The 18,675-nt window shown below is 60.5% G+C and overlaps 1 protein-coding gene across 1 annotated transcript; it reads left to right on the forward strand.

Annotated features, from left to right (window-relative positions):
- Positions 1 to 1,993: 1,993 nt before the first annotated feature.
- On the forward strand, positions 1,994 to 16,630 carry TBRG4 (transforming growth factor beta regulator 4; the record flags this gene model as incomplete). Its single annotated transcript, XM_081996729.1, has 10 exons — positions 1,994 to 2,419; positions 5,764 to 6,081; positions 7,350 to 7,521; positions 9,514 to 9,671; positions 10,218 to 10,328; positions 11,692 to 11,836; positions 12,853 to 13,095; positions 13,768 to 13,879; positions 14,599 to 14,713; positions 16,269 to 16,630. The coding sequence occupies 10 exons, from the start codon at positions 1,994 to 1,996 to the stop codon at positions 16,368 to 16,370; spliced, it is 1,902 nt and encodes a 633-aa protein (XP_081852855.1). The 3' UTR covers positions 16,371 to 16,630.
- Between the last annotated feature and the right edge of the window lie 2,045 nt (positions 16,631 to 18,675).

Consider the following 18,675-nt stretch of genomic DNA (forward strand, 5'->3'; position numbering starts at 1 on the left):
CCTCCTGCCGCTCCGCAGCACACCACCAAGGTGAGCAAAGTCAGACGCCTTTTATAGGAGCAAAAATCCTTCCAGCTCTCAGAAGGGAATGTCCAGCTGAGCAGCAACCGTGTCGCACAGGGAGATGGCACCGGATGCAAGGGTCCGGGTCCCATGGGAGGGTGCACCACGCCTCCAGAGAAAATTTTTTGCTCCATTTTTCCTTCAGCTCCCACTTACGATTCAACAGTGGCCAAAAACGGTATCAAGACTTCTAAATATTACTTTTAAGCATCCTGTGTAAGCCCCAAGCAGGCTTGCCCCTTTCAAAATAGACATGAAATCCTGAAAGGCCATTTTTTGAACAAAAAGGGAAAATTTGGTGAGTTTTAGTTGGGGTAACCCTGCACTCACACAGCAGCGCTTCGCAGGCCAACTTCCCACCACCAGCTGGGAGTGGGGGTAAGTAATACCGCCAAAACCAAATGCCAAGGCCTTCAGCCATGAGAAATACCCTGCTCATAAATCAGTCTCTCGCTTTGTTTGACCACTGCAGGATTGAGCTGCCCCTCCTCATTCCTGGCAGCCCATATATTTATTTGTCTTTTATTTGTTCCCACAGCCAGGCCCTGATCTCTGTTTGCACGCTGTGATACAGCAGGAAAGAAACCACATGGGTCAGGTGAGGCAGGACCCTAACCTTACCAAGGACAACCTCAGCAGGTAAAGCGAGGGCATGGCTGGTCCATCAGCCCTGGCGCAGCAGGCCCCAAGAGGGCCAGGGGGAGAAATCCACCCCCCAAGAAGCCAGGCAGTCAAAGGGGCAGCCCGCGGGGAGGCTTTAAGGGGGCTGAGGGGCTGCTGAAGAAGGAGGAAGGCCAGGGAGACATGGCGGCAGGGCAGCACAGGGGCTCAGCCCCATAGAGGGGCATCCCCAACGGCACCTCCCGCCCACAGCCCCACAGCGGCCCAACCTCATCCCCTCCATATTCCCACAGCTGGGTCGGCCCCACTGCCCCACAAAATGGCAGCCTGGCGGGCAAGGCCGGGCCCAGCCTGCCCCGCGGCCTCGGGCAGGGCCGCCCGCCGCGCTCCAGGCCTGGCCAGGCCGCAACGGCCGTGCTCCCCCCACCGCCCGGCCGAGCCCCGCCCCACCGTGTGTAACCGGAAGTACTGCCGCCTAAGCCAATAGGGGCTCGTCGGAGCGCGATGACGAACACGGACTGCACCAGCGCGCTGCCAATAGAGAGCCGCCGCGGCGCGATGACGCCATCAGTCTGCGCCGGCGCACATGCGCGCGGTGCCTCCCTGCCGGCCCGGCGTGCGGCTGGGGCGGGCGAGGTCAGGCCCGGCGGCGGTGGGCCGGGCCCGGGGGGCTGAGGGGAAGGGCCTGGGGCGGTGGGCCGGGCCCGGGGGGCTCTGAGGAGAAGAGCCCGGGGGCGGAGGGCCGGGCCCGGGGGCCTCTGAGGGGAGTAGCCCCGGCGGGGAGCACTCAGGCCCGGGGACTCTGAGGAGCAGGAGTTGGGCAGGGCAGGAGGGGAGCCCGGGGAGGATGCTGTGGGGAAACTGGGAGCAGCTGGGGAAATGGGGCTGCACCCCTGGAGATCTGGGCAAGGCCTCGTCGGGGCCAGCGAGGAGCTGGATGTGCTCCAGACCTGCTGCCAGCCATGCTGGAGCGGGTGCGTGCCACCTTGGAAAGCTGTTCCGGAGTTCAGCAGCCCCTAAGGGTGTCTGACGGCAGGTTAACCCCAGCAGGGCAGTGTATAGCCTCTTCCACAGCGGTGTTCTGCCAGTTGATTGCCAGAAAGCTTTTATTGCTGCTTCACATCCAATACTGCCCGTCAAAACAGCCCTTTCCTCACAAGTGTCACCAAAAGTTGGCTGCCTCCTTCTTTTTGTCTTTGACACTCCCGCTCCTAAAGGGTTTCTTTTCCTTTTGTAGGGTTCCTGAAATGCGGCACTGACCTCCAGTTGCTTACTGCCCCCGGCCTGCCTTCTCCACCCGCCTTCCACCATGGCAGCCTGCTTGGTGCGACGCTGCTGCTGGCGGCACTTCGTTGCCTTCATCTCTACTCCCTCGGCGGTCACGGCTTCTCTGCTGGGGCCAGCTGGGAAGGTGGTGATGGCAAGAGCTCTGCCTCAGGTGCCCTTGGCTTCGTTTCATAGTTCAAGCCCTTCCAGTTGGGCAGATGGATTCTCAGTCATAGAGCAGGTGGAGGACAGCAGAAACCCAGAGCACAAAGTGATCAGGGAACTGACTGAAATGGCCACGAGTCCTCAGGAGCTCCTCCAGTTGAGCGAAGACCATGCTCTTAACAGCAACCAAGCCTCGCTAATAATTACTCAACTTTCCTGGCTCGCAGCGGAAAAAAAGCTGGAAACAGAGAGTATTCTGCAAGATGGACGTTTTGAACAGCTCATCAGCATCACAGATTCCCAGGTAAGTTCCCTCTTTGCAGCAGAAGCAGTTTGGGAAAGAGCACAAGGTGGAAAGTGGACAGAGCTCCTCGGAGTGAATCGGCTGCTTGTTTAGGGTTTGTACTTTGCCTTTCCAAGTAAAAGATGAAGTTGAGGGGACCAGGAGGTGAAATTACCAGCTCTAGGCAGGATGCTTGATAATTTCTATCTAAAAGCACTGCTTTTTGTACCGGATGCAAAACATAGCGGAGAGATCATCCTTGCTAAATGCTGCCTTGCTCCTGTCCCCACGAATTTTCCGTTCTCTCAGTAAGATATAGCAGCACCTTTGCCAGTTAGTGGCAAAGATGCGTCAGATCCCCGCAGCCAGACAGTGGAGAAGCCACGGGGTAAGATGGGGCATCTGAAGGGAACCAGTGCACCCTGCTCGGCACCTCGTACTGTCAAACCCCGGCAGCCCCATTGAATTCAGCGCCGTCCACTGCAGTTGGTGCTGGCCCAGCCAGCAGCTGTGGAAATAGCTGCAGCTCATGGGCCCCATGTTGTGGGATCATGGGATGGTTTGGGTTGGAAGGGACATGTAAAGGCCACCTAGTCCAACCCCCTGCCATGGGCAGGGACATCTTCAACCAGAGCAGGTTGCTCAGAGCCCCGTCCAGCCTGACCTGGGGTGTTTCCAGGGATGGGGCATCCACCACCTCTCTGGGCAACCTGGGCTGGGGTTTCACCACCCTTGTGGTGAAAAATTTCTTCCTTATGTCTAGTCTAAATCTCTTTTTCTTTTTTTTTTCTAGTCTGAATCTGCCCCCTTTTAGTTTAAAACCATTGCCCCTTGCCCTGTCGCTACAGGCCCTGCTAAAAAATCTGTCCCCATCTTGCTTATCAGCCCCCTTCAAGTCCTGGCAGCTGCAGTAAGGTCTCCCCGGAGCCTTCTCTGCTCCAGGCTGAGCCCCCCCAGCTCTCCCAGCCTGTCTTCCCAGCAGAGCTGTTCCAGCCCTCGGAGCGTTGCTGGGGCCTCCTCTGGCCCCGCTCCAGCAGGTCCATGTCTCTCCTGTGCCGAGGGCTCCGGAGCTGGATGCAGCACTGCAGGGGGGTCTCCCCAGAGCGGGGCAGAGGGGCAGAATCCCCTCCCTCGCCCTGCTGGCCACGTGGCTTTGGGTGCAGCCCAGGACACAGGTAGCTTCTGGGCTGCGAGCGCACAGTGCCGGCTCATGTCCCATTTTTTGCCCACGTGTTCCCCCAAGTCCTTCTCCACCAGGCTGTGTTCAGTCCATCCATCCCCCAGTCTGTGCTGGTACTGGGGATTGCCTGACCTGTGAACTTGCCTTGTTGAACTTGATGAGGTTCCTGGCCGGGCTCTGGGGGTAGAGGCATCCTGCAGATGCCTCATATTTCTCCTGATCCATAATCTCTGCTCCCTAAAACCTGTCTAAGGATAGCAGAGAGGTGGCATTTGTCCTGAGGCTGCCTGGTTAGCTCCGTTGAGCTGAAATGCTTCCATGCTGCTGTACTTGGAGTGAAAGTTCTGCTCCTGCTGATCTGTCGCTGTCATCATGGATCAAAGGGGTGCCAGTGTCCCTGGGGACCCCTCAATGGGGAAGGGATGCCCCAGAGCTGGCAAAGCCAAGCTGTTGCACTGCATGAGTGATGTGACAAGTGAGGAAGCGTGACCAAAGCGTAGGAAACTGCCAAGAGGGATGTGGCTATGGATTTTGAGATGTAAAGCAAGCAAACTCACTGCAAACACAATTACCCTTCTCCAACAAGCTGTTATTGCAGCCTCAGTCATAGATAACTGAATGTAAGAGGTCGTTGTGTAGATGCAAAGATGCTTTGATGCGAAGAAACTAAAAGTAAGCAGCTTGCAATGTCCTTGTGTCAGTGAGCTAGAGATTTTGAACAGTAGGTGAGGTGTGGGCCAGGACAGCATCGAGGGAAAGGGCTCTTAACAGACTGGGAGGTGAGTTTTGTACACGTGAATGGCTGAAAAAGGTGAGGGATCAGCCAGGGGAGTAATCTGGTTCTCAGAGTGACTTTCTGAATAACCCAGGGCAAATCGCGAGCTCTGCTCGCTTCCCCAGCTGCATCCTGGTCCGTGATTTTTCAGATTTTAGCAGAGTACCCTGGCAGCGCTCATGTCGTTCTTGTGCCTGAGGTGCTGAACTGTTTCGGAGCAGCGCTCCAGGACTTCGCCGTGCTGGAGTTTGCACAGGCCAGAAAGTTAAAGCCTTTGTTTGCCCAAAGCCGCATGGTCTCTCCTGCCTGAAATTCAGCATCTCGCAGCAACTGCCTCGCTTGCCTCCTGCCCACTCGATCTGAGAAGCATCCCCTCATTTTTAAAATAATTTTGTAACATTGGGATGTTCTGTCAAACAGGCGCTGTGCTCTGTACCGGGCGGCTGGCGCACTGACGCTTTCTGAAGGGCCCATCAGAACCCACCTTGTGCTACAGATTTGGTTTAGCTTTATAGAAATTGGGAGAGCTTTCAGGCTGGAATTGCCTTGTAGTGCTGCAGGGCAGCAGCAGGGCACAGCTGGGGAAGCTTGGGCTGGAAATAAAGAGGTGCCAGGCATTCCCTGACAGATGCTGAAGGAGATGAAAGCTGGAAGACCGATTGCTGGTGGGAAACCACAAGCTCAACCTCGCATGCCAGTGGAAAAGCAGCTGGTGGTGGCCAGGCAGAGAAGTTCAGCAGAGTGAGTGTGGGACTGCGCAAGTCCTGGTGCTCCCAGCACGGTGGGATTCGTGCCCAGCCTCCTTTCAGAGACACTGGAGAGAAAGTGGAACTTCTAGGATGAGTTTCATCTGACCTGAGGTGCTGAGGCAAGTTGTGAGACCCTCAAGTTTCTGCCCCTGAATTATCGGTCTTTCCTGCTGCTGTTTGTTTTACCAGCCACACCACAAGGAAGCTGAAGTGCCCCCAGAAAAAGGTAAATTCTAGTTAAATATTTCACCCAGCTGGTAGCAAATCTGTGTAACTTCCTTCTCCGAGACGGAGGGAGTTCACACCTACATGGCCGCTCTATAAGCGATGTGCAGTTACCTCTCGAGGCTCATCCATGCTGCTGGGATCGGTGCGTGGCTTCAGTTTGTGGTACAGGCATTGAGGTTCCTCTTCCTCACCAGGGCGCTGGGTCGCTCCAGTCTGTATCTGACCAGGCAGGAGGAGCAGAGGTCTCGCATTGTGGTGGGGGACAGCTGGATATCCTCGGACTGAGGAGGACTCTCACGTCTTCTCCTCAACGTTGTGCAGCTCTTTCTGTAGAGAGAGAGCATTGCCTGGTGCTTGGTGTGACTGGCAACTGAATACTCTCGTGCTGTCTCTGATCAACACCTTTCCCTTATTTCTCTCTCTGCTTGCCCAGATTTCTCAGGTGTGGAATAACACCTTGGTGAACCTCCTGAAGAGCCTCTACGCCCTGGGGATGGACAGCAACAGGAGAGAGGTGCGGTCGGTGGAGCAGGAGGTGCTGTGGCGGCTGCGGCGCCTCACTTTCAGGCAGCTTGCCTCCCTGGCAGAGTTCTTGGCAATGAAGCAGGGGAAGGAGAGCCAGCTGCTGAACGAAGTCATCAAGAAACTGGAGCTGCGTTGGACGGAGCTCGAGGGCACCCGAACTGTGGTGATGCTGATGGGCAAGGTCGGGCACGTCTCCCCAGCTCTGATGGACCGGCTGGAGGACAAGGTAGGGGCTTGGGCTCTCCACCTCCGTTCCCTTTGGACGGGCTGCCTCCCGCAGGTGATGGTTGCGGAAGGGAGAGCCCCGTCCCCCTCAACCCATCCGGTACGTCAACGCTAATCCCACACAGGCTGCGCTCGTCGCAGCTCCAGACTACTTTGGTGTGCGCTTACGAGTTGCTGTTAAAGCAGCTTCCCATGCACAGGTGCTTCTAAAGAGGGGTTTCCGAGGAGCTGCGTAGATGGCTTGCACTTGCCAGCCCCTTCCCAGTCCATATTGGTGTGAGTGGATGACTCGCACTGGTCTGCGCTGCAGGAAGATGGGCTGAGCTGATGCATTTTGCTTCACAGCTGTGGCAGGTTTGCAGAGAACAAGCTCAAATTTCCTTAACTCAGCTGGCAAGCGGTAACTTACAGAGCCAGCATAACACAGCTGCCAAAAGCTTCCATCCTTTGCTTCCCGGTACGAGCCAGGCTGTGAGGGGAGTGAGGACAAGGACTGCCCATACTGTCCTCGCCTTCTGGCTGCCTCTGGGCACCCATCCTCTTCAAAGGTCTGTCCCCTCCTGCGCTCAGTGGGCCCCTGTTTCTCTTGCTCGCAGGAGCAGGGAAATGTCCTTTGGGTTGGAACCACTACAGGAACCCCGACTGCAGCTGCGTCAAATTCAGTCCTCGTCCAGCCCGTGCTGGGGACTGGCCAGACAGCTGCCACAGCAACAGCTGTAGCTCATGAGCCCCACTGTCCCTCTCCCTCGACCCTGGGGATAAATAAATGCTACAGACACTGGTGTGTGATGAGTCAGAATGCTGTAACTGGGGCTGACGAGGTGGTCAGCTTGTGCAGAGCCCAAACTAATGACATTGGCTTAGTGTCCTGCAAACGAAGCAGAAATTACAGTGGAAAGCAGGGTGCTGATCCGGCAGTGGGTGCCTTTCCTCCGTCAGTCTTTGCCCAACAGCACGTTATGGTGCCTGGACACACCAGAGGAATGGACACAGAGGTCCTGCTGGCTGCGGGAGGCAGAACCAGCAGCAGGGAGATCCTGGCTGAGAGGACGAGGATCTGCTTTCCTCACCCTCTCTCCACGTGAGCTGTTACACTCGCTGCCAGCCGCTTAGCCTCGCTGCCTGCTAAACGCTCACCGGTTCCAGTCCCCATCACCCTTGGAGAGGCTCAGCTGGTAGCAATGGCGCATCCCGCTCCAAATAAAGCCTGCATCTGCACCTTGCTTTGTGCTTTCCCTTTACATCCCTGCGTAAACCATTTCTTGGCAGGCTCTGGAACTTGCTGAACAGTTCAACCCCGATGACATCCGGAAAATAATGCTGGCTCTGGCTTACCAGAACCGGCGCTGCGTGCCTCTGCTCCGAGCCTTGTCCTACCACCTGGTTCAGAAGCACGCTGACCTCAGCCTCAACGTCCTGACAGACCTGATTTTCGCCTATGGTAAGCAGCTCACTTGTATTGGGACCTGCTGGATGTTCCGTGTGGTGGAGCCCAGTTGATTTTGGGCACTCAAGTGGGAATTTGATGGCATTTGCTACCACGGCGTCAAGGCCAGGTGAAGGAGAAAGGCTGGCAAGGATACGTTAGGCTGGACCTAGCACACCAGCTGTCACGGCGGGGTAGTACCAGTTCCGAGCCCAGGTGCCTCTGGTGTACGGCGTGATTGGTGCAGCTCGTGGCAGTGGTACGCCCTGGTTTTCCTTCCAGTGCATGGGAAGAAGGGAACTTGCGATGAGAGAGCGCTTTGGAAAGGTGCTTGGGATGCCAGGGAGCCCCTCTGCCCTGCAGCGAAGGCAGCTAGCGAGCTAGGAGCCCCCAAATGGCCCCAAATCCTGTCTCACCTCCTCCCGTGGCCGTGGGTTTCTTGGGGAGCCCGTACCCCTGTTTCCTCACTTGCAAAACACAGCCCTCAGTAACAGGAGGGCTGAGCAGGAGCCCTGGGGAGAGCTGGACTGTTTACATGGGGACAGTGGCACTAAAATAGCTGATTTCTTTCCACCCAAGATGTCCTAGTGACAAGTTATTTATCATTTGAGACACGCTGGGTGCTGAATTCATACTCTTCAGCAGGTGAGATACTACAAGTGCTTGTACAAGCGTTGGCAGATGCTCGGGGCGGTGACAGCCACCTTGGTGACGTTCCTGGCCACACGGTAAACCAGAGCCACCATCTACTTGATGGTGACAGAACCTGGTGCAAAACAGCTCTATTAACAGCAGGGTAGTGCTAATTGATAATCTGGTCTAGGATCCTCTGTGTCTTAGTTCTCTGGTTCCTCTTTCCGGTCATTATTGCGTGGTCCTGCTCTCCTTTTACTGTTGGTGGCCTGTGGAAAGCCCAGACAAACAGGGATAAAGGAAGCCAGAAGCGCCAAGGAGGATCTCATCTTCAGTTGATTGTCCAGCTCCTGGTGGTGGAAACAGCTCTTCTGACAGCAGCTGAGGCCACGACAGTCTCCGTGGGTTAGCTCTACTCTCAAAATAAAGAAATAACCCTGCTGGACCTGGCCTTGGAGGGAACTTGTTCTTCCCTCATTGACGTTACCAGCATACTTGCTGGGAAGTTGATGAATCTGAAATGAGTTTCAAGGAAAGAGGTGGACACTCCACGTCATGGCCTCCAAATCCGTGCTGGGTCCCCTCTCGGAGGCAGGACTGTAGGTGCTTCAGCTCAGGAAGGGCAGCTGGATGGTATATATGGGCCTGGGGCATATGCAGAGATCGGCCCAGGTAATTGAGCAGTCTCCCAGCCTTAAAACCTACGAAGTGGACAACTACAACGGCTGGACGTGGTTTGGGGGCGAGTCTGGCTCTTGCAGGCTCCGGCAGCACTGTAGCCGCTGTGGTGGAGATGCTGTTGGCAGGGATGCTGGCACGCTGCGGCGACGTTTCTCTTCGATGCTTGTAGCTGCCTCATCATTGCGTCAGGATGGTTTGTACCTGTCGTTGCTGCTGCAGCCTGTCTCAAGGCCTGCCCGTGCCCCTGTCATGGGGACCGGCCCCTCCTGGCGGGTCCACACCGACCCGAGCCCCGCCGGGGCTTGGTGCTGCAGCTTGCTGATCGTTGGTCACTTGTTCTTCAGCCGATGTGAGATTCCCGGTAGCCATAGTGAGTTCAGATCCTGGCCAGAGCAGGATCTGTAACTGGAGACACTGGAGCTAAAATCTGCTACCAGCACTACAGGTGGAGGCTGGAGCCATGAGTTGGCACCGGGGTGGAGAGGTGGTGGGTGTGGCAGGGCGCGGCAGAGGTTTGGTCTGGCCAGAAAGGATGGGGCCACACCAACTGGGGGAGGCAATATTGGCCTCCAAGCCTCCTCTGGCCCTAACAAACAGCTTCGTGCTTCCACGTGTGCCACCACCTCCTTTCCAGACATGGCTCCTGTACCAGCCCCGTGTAAGTGGCTGCCGCTTTCTCTTTGCTCCTTTAAGGAAAACTGAATTTCCACCAGCCCCAGGTCTTCCAGAAGATAGCCACTGACCTGCACCCCCACCTTTCCACGATGACGCCCGTCGAGGTGACGCGCTGCATCAGATCCTTCGCCCTCGTCAAGTGGCTCAGCCTGCCGCTGTTTGAGGCCATTGCACAGGTGAGGAGGGCGCTTGGGAGGGCAGGGGTGCCCCCACTGGCACCAGTACGCCTGTGATCTGCCCCAGTTCCCCCCAGATGGGAGCAGTTTCCCCCTGCACCTCTCCAGGGATGCTCTCTAGGATATTGTCACTGTTTTCCCTGCCCGGCTGGCGACTGTAATCGGGTCTGACAGGACTCGCTGTTCATCTTCCGCTAAAGTCAGCACGGGGAATCCGTGCTGAGCTGGGGCCGGTCTCAGCTCTGCCTGAGCCTCCGGTCCCAAGTGCCAGCGCTGCTTCTCTCCCCAGGCACCTTCCCAGCTCTGCCCCAGTTTATGCGCCTGCTCTTTTGTGTCTCTACCAGAATATTACAGAGCTCTGCTTCCACTCGCAGCTTTCCCTTGTGCCAAGATAAAATCCCAGGGACGCAGTAAACGCTCTTGCGCTCATGTTTTCCCGTCTTGCCATGGGGCTGGATGTGTCCTGGGTTGACGCTTTCAATCTTTTCCTGTCTGTACTCACGTAGGACAGCCCTAAATCTCTGTTTTGCCCCTTCTGCCCCCCAGTATGCCCTGGACAACACCAAGCAGCTGTCAGTCACCCATCTGTGCAGCATCATCCTGTCTTTTGCTCGCCTGAACTTCCAGCCCAGCGGAAGTGAGGACTTCTTCAACATGGTAACCTTCCTCCCTCCCTACTCACCGGGAAGAGTGTGAATCTCCTTCTAGCACATCCCTGCGGGGAAGTGGGTGCTGGGTGGCTCAAGCCAGCTGTGAATGGTGTGTGAAAAGGGAAAGGGGAGCCCAGAGCTCAGGCCGGGCTGAAAAACCCTCACTGCGCTCCCCTGGCTGCACGCCGTGCAATAGCTGAACCAACTAGTCCACGACTGGCTCGAGTCCCCGCAGGCTCACTTTTCTAGCAGCCGCAAGCAGCGTGTGGGTGTTCACGTGCCTTCCTGGACTCCGATTGCTGTAATTAACTCTTTATAACGAGGCCATAAGGTGTTGACGGTTGCACGCCTGCTCCTGGCAGAGCTGTGCGGCTCTCCTAGCCAAGCCAAGCCCTCGGTCCAGTAGCACTGAGGCTCCTCCCCGGCTCGCGGAGAGAGCCAGGCTGGCCTCCGAAGCAGAGGAGGGAGTCACCTTGACCTCCCTGGGGACAGATTTATGCTGACGATTTCCAGAGAGGAGCTGTGTTGTCGCTGAATAAGCGGGCGTTCGCCGAGCACCCGGCAGAGGGAGCGCGGCTGGCCCGGTCCCACCTGCGACGTGCAGCCGAGGGGGAAGAGGACCCAGATATGGGTGTTTCTGATCAGCAGCACCCCGCGTCCCACCGCAGGGCAGCCAGTCCCCTGCGGCCAAGCCAGCCTGGGGAAAGGGGGAGCAGGGGGCCTCCAGCGAGAAGGGCAAGGTGTGGAAGTAGCATCCAGGGCTCTGGACTCACCCTGCCAGCATTAATCATGGTCACCATGAAGGGGGATTTTTCTAGCAAGTGTAAAACTACTCATTTTTCAGGTGCTGCAAAAAAGTTCTCCAGGTTTAACAGGAGAAGCCCCTGCGGGGTGCAGAGCTCCAAGCTCTTCCTGTGGTTCCTGGACGGATGTCCTGACTCCGCAGGCACAGTCTTGGACCCCTCCAGCTCTGTTTATGGCAGGTTTTAGTCGCAGATCCTGAAGAGATCACCTCCAGCCCTCCCTTTTCTGAAGGCTGCCCTCGTGGCAGGGCTGGCTGCAGAGGCACGTTACCCCTGGCTGCTGCAGTTTGCTGCTGGGCTTTCTGATGAGCCCCCCGTAGCGATGCAGCATCCTGGGCCGGCAAACCACGGCTCCTGAGCTTCAAGGCCACGTTAGAGCGATCTAAAAATCTCCCCTCTGCAAATAACCCAGGGTAGAAGCACTGCTGTAGAGGAGACGGTGTGCGTCTCAGATGCACCATAAAGCCTCGGGGATCTGTCGAGCTGCCAGGCCTGCGTGTTGACCTCAGGATCGAGGCATCAGCAGCGCTGAGCTGGGCTGAGCTGTTTGGTTTCTCTCTTTGCCAGGTCCATGAGGAGCTCCAGGGCCAGCTGGACAGCCTGGAGCCTCACCTGCTGACCGACCTGGTGTGGTCGCTCTGCGTGCTGCAGCAGGCCAAGGCTCCCTACCTGCAGCGAGTGCTGACGCCCGACTTCTATGCTCGGATCCGAGGTGAAATGGGTGTCTTTGCTGGTGGGACGGAGCCCGCACCTTGGGGCAGGGAGAAGGGATACTGAGCCCAGTCCCTCTAATTTTGAGTTAATGGGTTGTTAACTGTTAACGAGGAGGGAATTGATCTCACCAGGAGTGGCTGTAATGGATCTCCCCACAGCTCGGTGCAGGGTACCCAGGCAAGGGGAGTGCAGGGCAACAGCACCAGGAGAGTTGGGCTAGTGAGAGCCATGGCCCCCAGCTCTGGCAGCCCCCTTGGGCTGTGGATTTGTGCCCATGTGCGAGAACCAGGTGGTGACGGCAGACGGGATCCGCTCAAGCCATCCTCCTCCACGTTGTGTTGCTCGTGCCTTCGCTGCTCACTCCCTGTGCTCTCTTTTCCTGCCTTCCTCCTTGGGTCCTGCCTGCTGTCTGCTCTTCTGCCTGCCCAGCCCGAAGCTGAACGGTGTGCGGCTGGAGCAGTGCCTGCGGGGTTGAACCCCAGCAAGGTGACGCCTTGCCCTCAACCTTGCCGTGGAAATCGCATGCCTCAAGGCTTGCCACTCCGCTCCGGCCCTGCCCCTGTGCTTCCCCCGAGACCTCGAGAAGAGACGGGAGGGCTTGGTATTTTTTAACAAAACAGGAGGCAGCCCCTCCTTCGTGGCAGGGACTGGCCAGCCGGCTGCTACAGCAACTTCTGTAGTCCGTCAGCCCCATGTCCCCTCCCGTGGGACCCCGGGGATAAATCCACACCACAGACACTGGGCTCCCACGGGGCTGTCCCTGCCGAGCGACCCCAGTCTCACTCGGCCAGCTTGTGGTGGCTTCCTGCGAGCGCCCAGCAGCTGGAGCCAGGCCAGGAACCCCGGCGTTTGGCCGTGAGTGATCTGTATCTCGATGCCAGCAGGCGGGGACCCGTCACGGGGGGATCGGAATGAGGAATCCCAGTCGGATGGGCCACTGGATGAAGACCCAGACCCTGCTGTGGGCCAGGGCTGTGGGCTATGTCTCTAATTCTGCTTCTCTCCTCCCACCAGGCGACCAGTCCTTCAAGACCCAGAACTTACGGCTGAAGCTCATCAACATCAACGCTGCTGCCAAGCTGGAAAACCCCGACTACCGGGGGCCGTTCCTGCCGGCAGAGATGCTGAGCCCAGTGGAGCCGGCGGGAGAGAAGGTCACCCTGCTGCAGAGCAGCCTGCGGGAGGCATTGGCAGGGGTGCTGGGCAGCCAGGACAACGTGCGCTTCGATGTACACACCATCTACGGCTGGCAGATCGGTGAGCGCATCCTCTCCCCGCCTCCCTGGGGAGTGGCAGGACCCCATCGGGGCTCTGTCTAGTGGAGGGAGTTGAACTTGAGGGCTTGGGTACGGCTACCAGGCTTTATCCCTCCTCATTCTTCAGCCTCATGCCCCTCTGCTTCCTCATCACAGCTGCCCTGTCTTGTTCCCATCTCCTCCCACAGCTTGCCTCTGAAGGCAGAGCAGAAACCGCAGCCCAGGGCATGGGTGTGGGTAGCAAGGTGTGGGAGGAAAGCCCTCCTGCTACAGCCAAGCAGTGCCGGGGCCGGCAAGAGGCTTCTGGCTCTGCCTTCCCTTCCCCTGCCGCCCCCCGGCCCCCCCAGCTCCCTGCAGCCCTGTCAAATTCGGTCCCTTGCCTCCTCCGTGGCAGAGACCGGCCAACCGGCTGCCACAGCAACTTCCGTGGTCCCTGGGCCCCATGTCCCCTTACCGTGGGACCCTAGGGGATAAAAAGATCACACCACGGACACATCTTCTGCCCGAGGAGATGCTTGGCCGCAGAGCTGCTCTGCGGCTTCAGCAAGGATGGGTTTTTGGGAAGGGAGCGATGGGACCTTGTGTGCTCTGCGTCACCAGCCTGGGGGGAAGACGGTGTGAGCAGCACCCAGGTGGGTCTCGGGAGTCCTTCTGTTCCCTCCTCTCCGTGCAGATGCTGAGATAGTGGTGAACAGAGAAAATAAACCTCTCCCCTTGAAGGACTTCGCTGCTCCCCATCTGCTCCGCTCGGAAGGGACGAAGCCACTGCCACCAGGCGCCAGGAGGTGGGTCTGGGCTCAGCCGTGTCCTGCTGTCCCAGCCGGAGCTCATGGGAGGAAGAGGGAGGATCCTCATACTCACCTCGTGGTGTGAGGATCCATGGGGCTCCCGGTCACCGCGGCCGCTGACTCACGGCAGAGCCACCGGGGCTGCCAGCGGTGCCAAGGATGCCGTGCCCAGCTGCATCCCGCCTCGTTTGGGAGCAGGAGTGGGTGGACACAGGACAGAAAGTGGGGTTAGGGCTGTGCCAGCCCCCTGGGGTAACAATTTGCGGCCGGGGCTGCTCTGACCAGCCAACCTCGTGGAGGCGTAGCAAGGGAGCGGGCCAGACACTAGTCACGGCAGTGGTTTTTTTCTCTTCGAAGAGAGCCGCTGCCAGGTCTGTCCACCACGGAGCCCGGCTGCCTGCAAGGCCCTGGGGACTGAGCCGCCTCCTTCCTTGCCTGGAAAACAGGCAGCATCGCTCCACTCGGCTTGCTGCCGGGCCTGAGCTGTGGATAAATTGCACTTGAGCTGCTGTCCTGGTGCTTCTCTGACGACTCAGAGGCAGGATAACGGCTCCAGCAGGACAGTGTCCCACTGGCAAGAGGCAATCAGCCGGAGCTGGAGCAGCCCCTTCTGCCACGGCTCCCTTCGGGATCCGGGCGCCGCCGCCAGCTCCGCTTGGGCTGCGCGTGCTCAGCCTCACCCCTCACGGCCTCCCCTTCCCCCGTGCGTCTCCCAGGGTCGCCTTCCTCCGGTGGGAATTCCCCAACTTCAGCAACAGAAGCAAGGACCTGCTGGGCCGCTTCGTCATGGCCCGGCGCCACGTCCAGGCGGCCGGCTTCCTCGTGGTGGATGTGAGTAGCCGCAGGGAAGAGAGGGGTCCCTAACTCCTTAGGGACAGAGGAGCAGACACCTTCCTGGGGAGAGGGGGGTTACCAGCTTCCTCCTCGCTCCCCTCACCTTCTTCCGGATGGCTCGGGGTCCCGCAGAGCCCCAGGTCAGCCCCGAGCGCTCCTTCCTTGCCAGCGCCGGGATTAGCAGCCGTGATCCCCGCCAGGCCACCTGCTCGGCAGCCCGAGGGTGGCGGGGAGGGGATTGCTCATCAAGGAGGACGGCAGACAAGGTCTTAAGGCACTGATCCCCTGTGCCGGAGCCCTGCGCTCCGGCCAGGTCATGCATTATTTAACTTCCCGGAGGTAATTATAGCTCTCCCCATAGGCGGCGAGCCCTGCCCTCGGCGGGCTGCCTGCGCAGGCAGGGAGCTGTCCCTCTGCCCCTTGCCCTGTGGAGCTCTGGGCCAGCCCTCTCCTCCCTGTGCCGCGTAACCGGCAGCGTGGCTCCTTCGGGGCTGGGGGGGCCACGCGTCACCCCAGAGCAGTGTCATGGTCACCCCATAGTGCTCTCCCTAGGCTGCCGCTTGTCCCCCCACCCTTCCCCGCCGGGACCCTCAGCTTCAGCGCTTCCCCAGCGTCCTCCCCCCGGCTCCCTGCGCCTGCTGCCGCGCTTTGAGGCTGATGCGAAGTGAGGTTTGAGGTTCACCGGCACCGTTTTTCGCTTGCGTAATTCCTCCCCTTCCGCAGCCCCCGTGCTGGGGAGGCTCGGGGGGGAGACGGAGGAGGAGGAGGAGGGAAGTGCTGCTTCCCGCAGCTTCAGCCTTGCCTCCCAGCTGCTAAATATGGAAGCAGGGGTGGGTGGTGGGATCCCCTCAGACAAGGCTGCTCCCTCGTGCAGGCCCGGCTCCGGCGTTCTAACGCAGCTAGAACCATCCAAAGCAAGCGCCGGGTTCTCAAACCTCTTACCCCAGCCTGTGTGCCTTCCTCCTGCCTGCACATTCCCTCCAAATAAACACCTCCTCTGCCTCACGGCCAGCTGAGAGGCACGGGGAGGAGACGGGATGGGCGACCAGCAGGACCGTGAAGCCCTGCACGTCCTCCCCATCTCACGTGAAAAATGAAAGGCCCCGGGACTCTGGCGGTGGAGGTGCTGCCCTGACTCCTCCTTTGCCAAGAGGGAGGGTGGTTGCCGGCGGGCTGACCCTACGGCTGCTGGACCCTACATGGCTGCGAGCGGTTGCCGTATTGTTCCCGGTGCTTTGCGCCGTCCCGGCTGCTCACAGAAGCCCGTTTGGTGCTGGCGACGGGCTAATTTGAGAACAGTCCTGCATTGTCTGTGTTTCGGTCCCCCCGGGTGCCAGTGCCGCCATCGGGCGGGTGCCGAGGGTGCCCTCACCCCCCATCCTCGTCAAACACAGTGCCCACCTCTGCCGGGGTGAGGACCAGACCAAGGGGCTACCCCAGCGTGGGACATCGGGGATCAAAACAGGCTACGAGCACTCCCCGGGGGGCCGAATGCGGCGCCCCGTTGGGCACCTCTGGGCTCTGACGGCGTCTCCTCTTCCCCCCTCCGCAGGTTCCCCACCACGAGTTCCTGGACCTGAAGCTGGAGCGGCAGCGGACAGCCTACCTCAGAGACAAACTCGGCAAGGCCGTGGCCAAAGAGCTGGCCAGCTAACCGCGCTGCTCTGCCCCGGCCTCTCCGGCAACGCCCGTCTGTGTTAGAAACGTGTTTGAATAAACCCGCCGCTGTACAGTGCCGTGGTCTGGGGTGCCGGTTGGCCTCGGTGCCGGTCGGCACGTGGCTTTTCTTCCTCCTGGGGTGGGAGACGGCTCTGTGCCGATTCTCGGTGGGACCCACTTCGCCAGCTTGAGCCAGGGTTTAGGATTAATTAATATTCCCGTCTTATTTGGGGGGCTTTGTCTCTGGGCGGCTGCGCTGTGCGAGATGGGCGGGTGGGCAGGGCTGGCTGCTGCACCGCTTCTACCCGGAGCAGCGGGACCCCCGCCGCGGGCACGCCCCGGTGCCCTGGGAGGTGGGGCGCTCCAACCGGGACGGGTTAGATCCTAGCCCGGGTCGCGCCGGCCCCAAGCACTCCCCAACCCCCCGGCGGCTTCCCCCTCTTACCCTGGGCACCCTGACACCCACACGTGTGTCCCCTGTGTCCCGCAGGACACGTGTGCCTGCACTGGGGGGGGTACGAGGGTCAGGGAAATGTGCCGTGCCGTGACGCACCGGAGCCGGCTGCCAAGGAAGGGCTTTGGGGGCGGATTAGTGGCCATCTGGCCGCCACTGGTCCTTGCCACGTCCCTTCCAGCCCCTCCGGCCTGCTGGGGGGGCACAGCCTTGGCACGTGTGTGTGTCCCCCCCCCACCCCGCAGCGTAGAGGGCCGCAGTCCTCCGTCCCGCTGCTCTGCCACCCCGCGGGCACGGTGCCGGGAGGAGGCCGTGGCGGTGCTGAGTCACGGCTCGGGGCTGCTCCTGGCACCGGCGTCGCGGCGAGGCCGGCCTGGGCGCCAGCCGCGCTCTGTGCCCAGGGTGCGGCCGGGACCCCGCTGTGGCCCTACCCAGCACCTCTCCCTGCTCCCACCCGTGCCTCAGTTTCCCCCCCAGCATCCTTCGGTGGGGACCGCGCCATGGGGTGGGGGTGTCCTGGGGTGCCCGCTCCCCACGGACATCTTCCTTCCGCCCAGGGGTCAGCTGTCCGTCTGTCCAGGGTGTTCCCACCGCCACCCCCCTGCGTTGCCAAGTAACCACCCCCATCCTCCTCACCGTCACCATGGAGACGAGAGGAGGAGAAGGATCGTTCCCATGACGACCGCACCAGCACCCATCCTGCCTCCCCAGCGGCGGCGGGGCGATGCCCCGGGGACAGGCAGGGCGGGGACACGGCGGGGTGCCCCCTCCCCGGAACGTCCCGTGTCCCCCCTTGTGCGCGGCTGCTTTCCGGGGGGCTCTGCCCCTCGGCAGCCCCCCCGCCGCTGGCTGCTCAGCCCCCTGCTTTGGGGGGGGGCAGGGGGGCAAAATCCCATCTCCGTCCCTCTCCTCACCCATCCCAGCCCGGTTGGGGAAACTGAGGCTGGGCCCCCCCGCCAGCGCCGGGGCTGATGCAAGCAGCGACGCGGTGGGCCCGGCCCTCCCCTCCCCTCCCACCGCCGCAGCGCCTGGCACACACCCCGCTCCCCCCCCGGAGAGAGGGAACGGGGGGAAAAATCCCAGAGAAAGAAAAGGCAGAAAGGGAAGGGGGGGGGGGGGGGGCACAAAAAAAAAAAAAAAAATCCTGCTGACATCATCTGGGATGACGGGGCTGATCCCGCCGCCGGCCCCCCCGCCCCAGCCCCACTAATGCTCCGCTGCTCCCGGCGCAGCCGCCTTCGTCCGGCCCGAGCCGAAGGTGCCGGCGGCGGAGCGGGGTGGCAGGCGGCCGCCCAGGCCGGCCGGCCGGGCCCTGGCATGGCCGCGCCCGGAGAGGCGGCGAACGCCCAGGGGCTGGGGGCACCGGAGAAGGAGAACGGGATGCCGGAGGGATCGGAAAACGGGATGCCGGAGGGATCGGAGGCAGGTGAGGCCCAGGGGAGGTCGCGGGAGAGGGGAGGGAGGATGCGGGAGGGAGGACGGAGGGATGGAGGGACGCGGGATGGAGGGCGGAGGGGTGGAGGGGTACGGGATGGAGGGATGCAGGACGCGGGATGGAGGACGCGGGATGGAGGGATGCGGGACGCGGGATGGAGGGATGCGGGACGGAGGGCGCGGGGCCAGCACGGCCGAGGGGCTCCGGTGCCGCGGGGCGAGGCGGGAGGTGACATTGAGGACATCGCTTTGGGGACACCCGCCCCTCCTGCACCCCCGAGGACACCCCCCGGCGCTGACACCCCCCCGCGCACCGGGAGGGCCCGGCAGGAGCGGGGTGGGGGTCTCGGTGCCCCGGGGAGGCTGAGACCTGCCCCGGGACCCCCCGGGCGGGGAAACTGAGGCACGCGGC

The sequence above is a fragment of the Phaethon aethereus genome (assembly GCF_964289735.1).
Source record: "Phaethon aethereus genome assembly, chromosome: 2".
Taxonomy (NCBI): Eukaryota; Metazoa; Chordata; class Aves; order Phaethontiformes; family Phaethontidae; genus Phaethon; species Phaethon aethereus.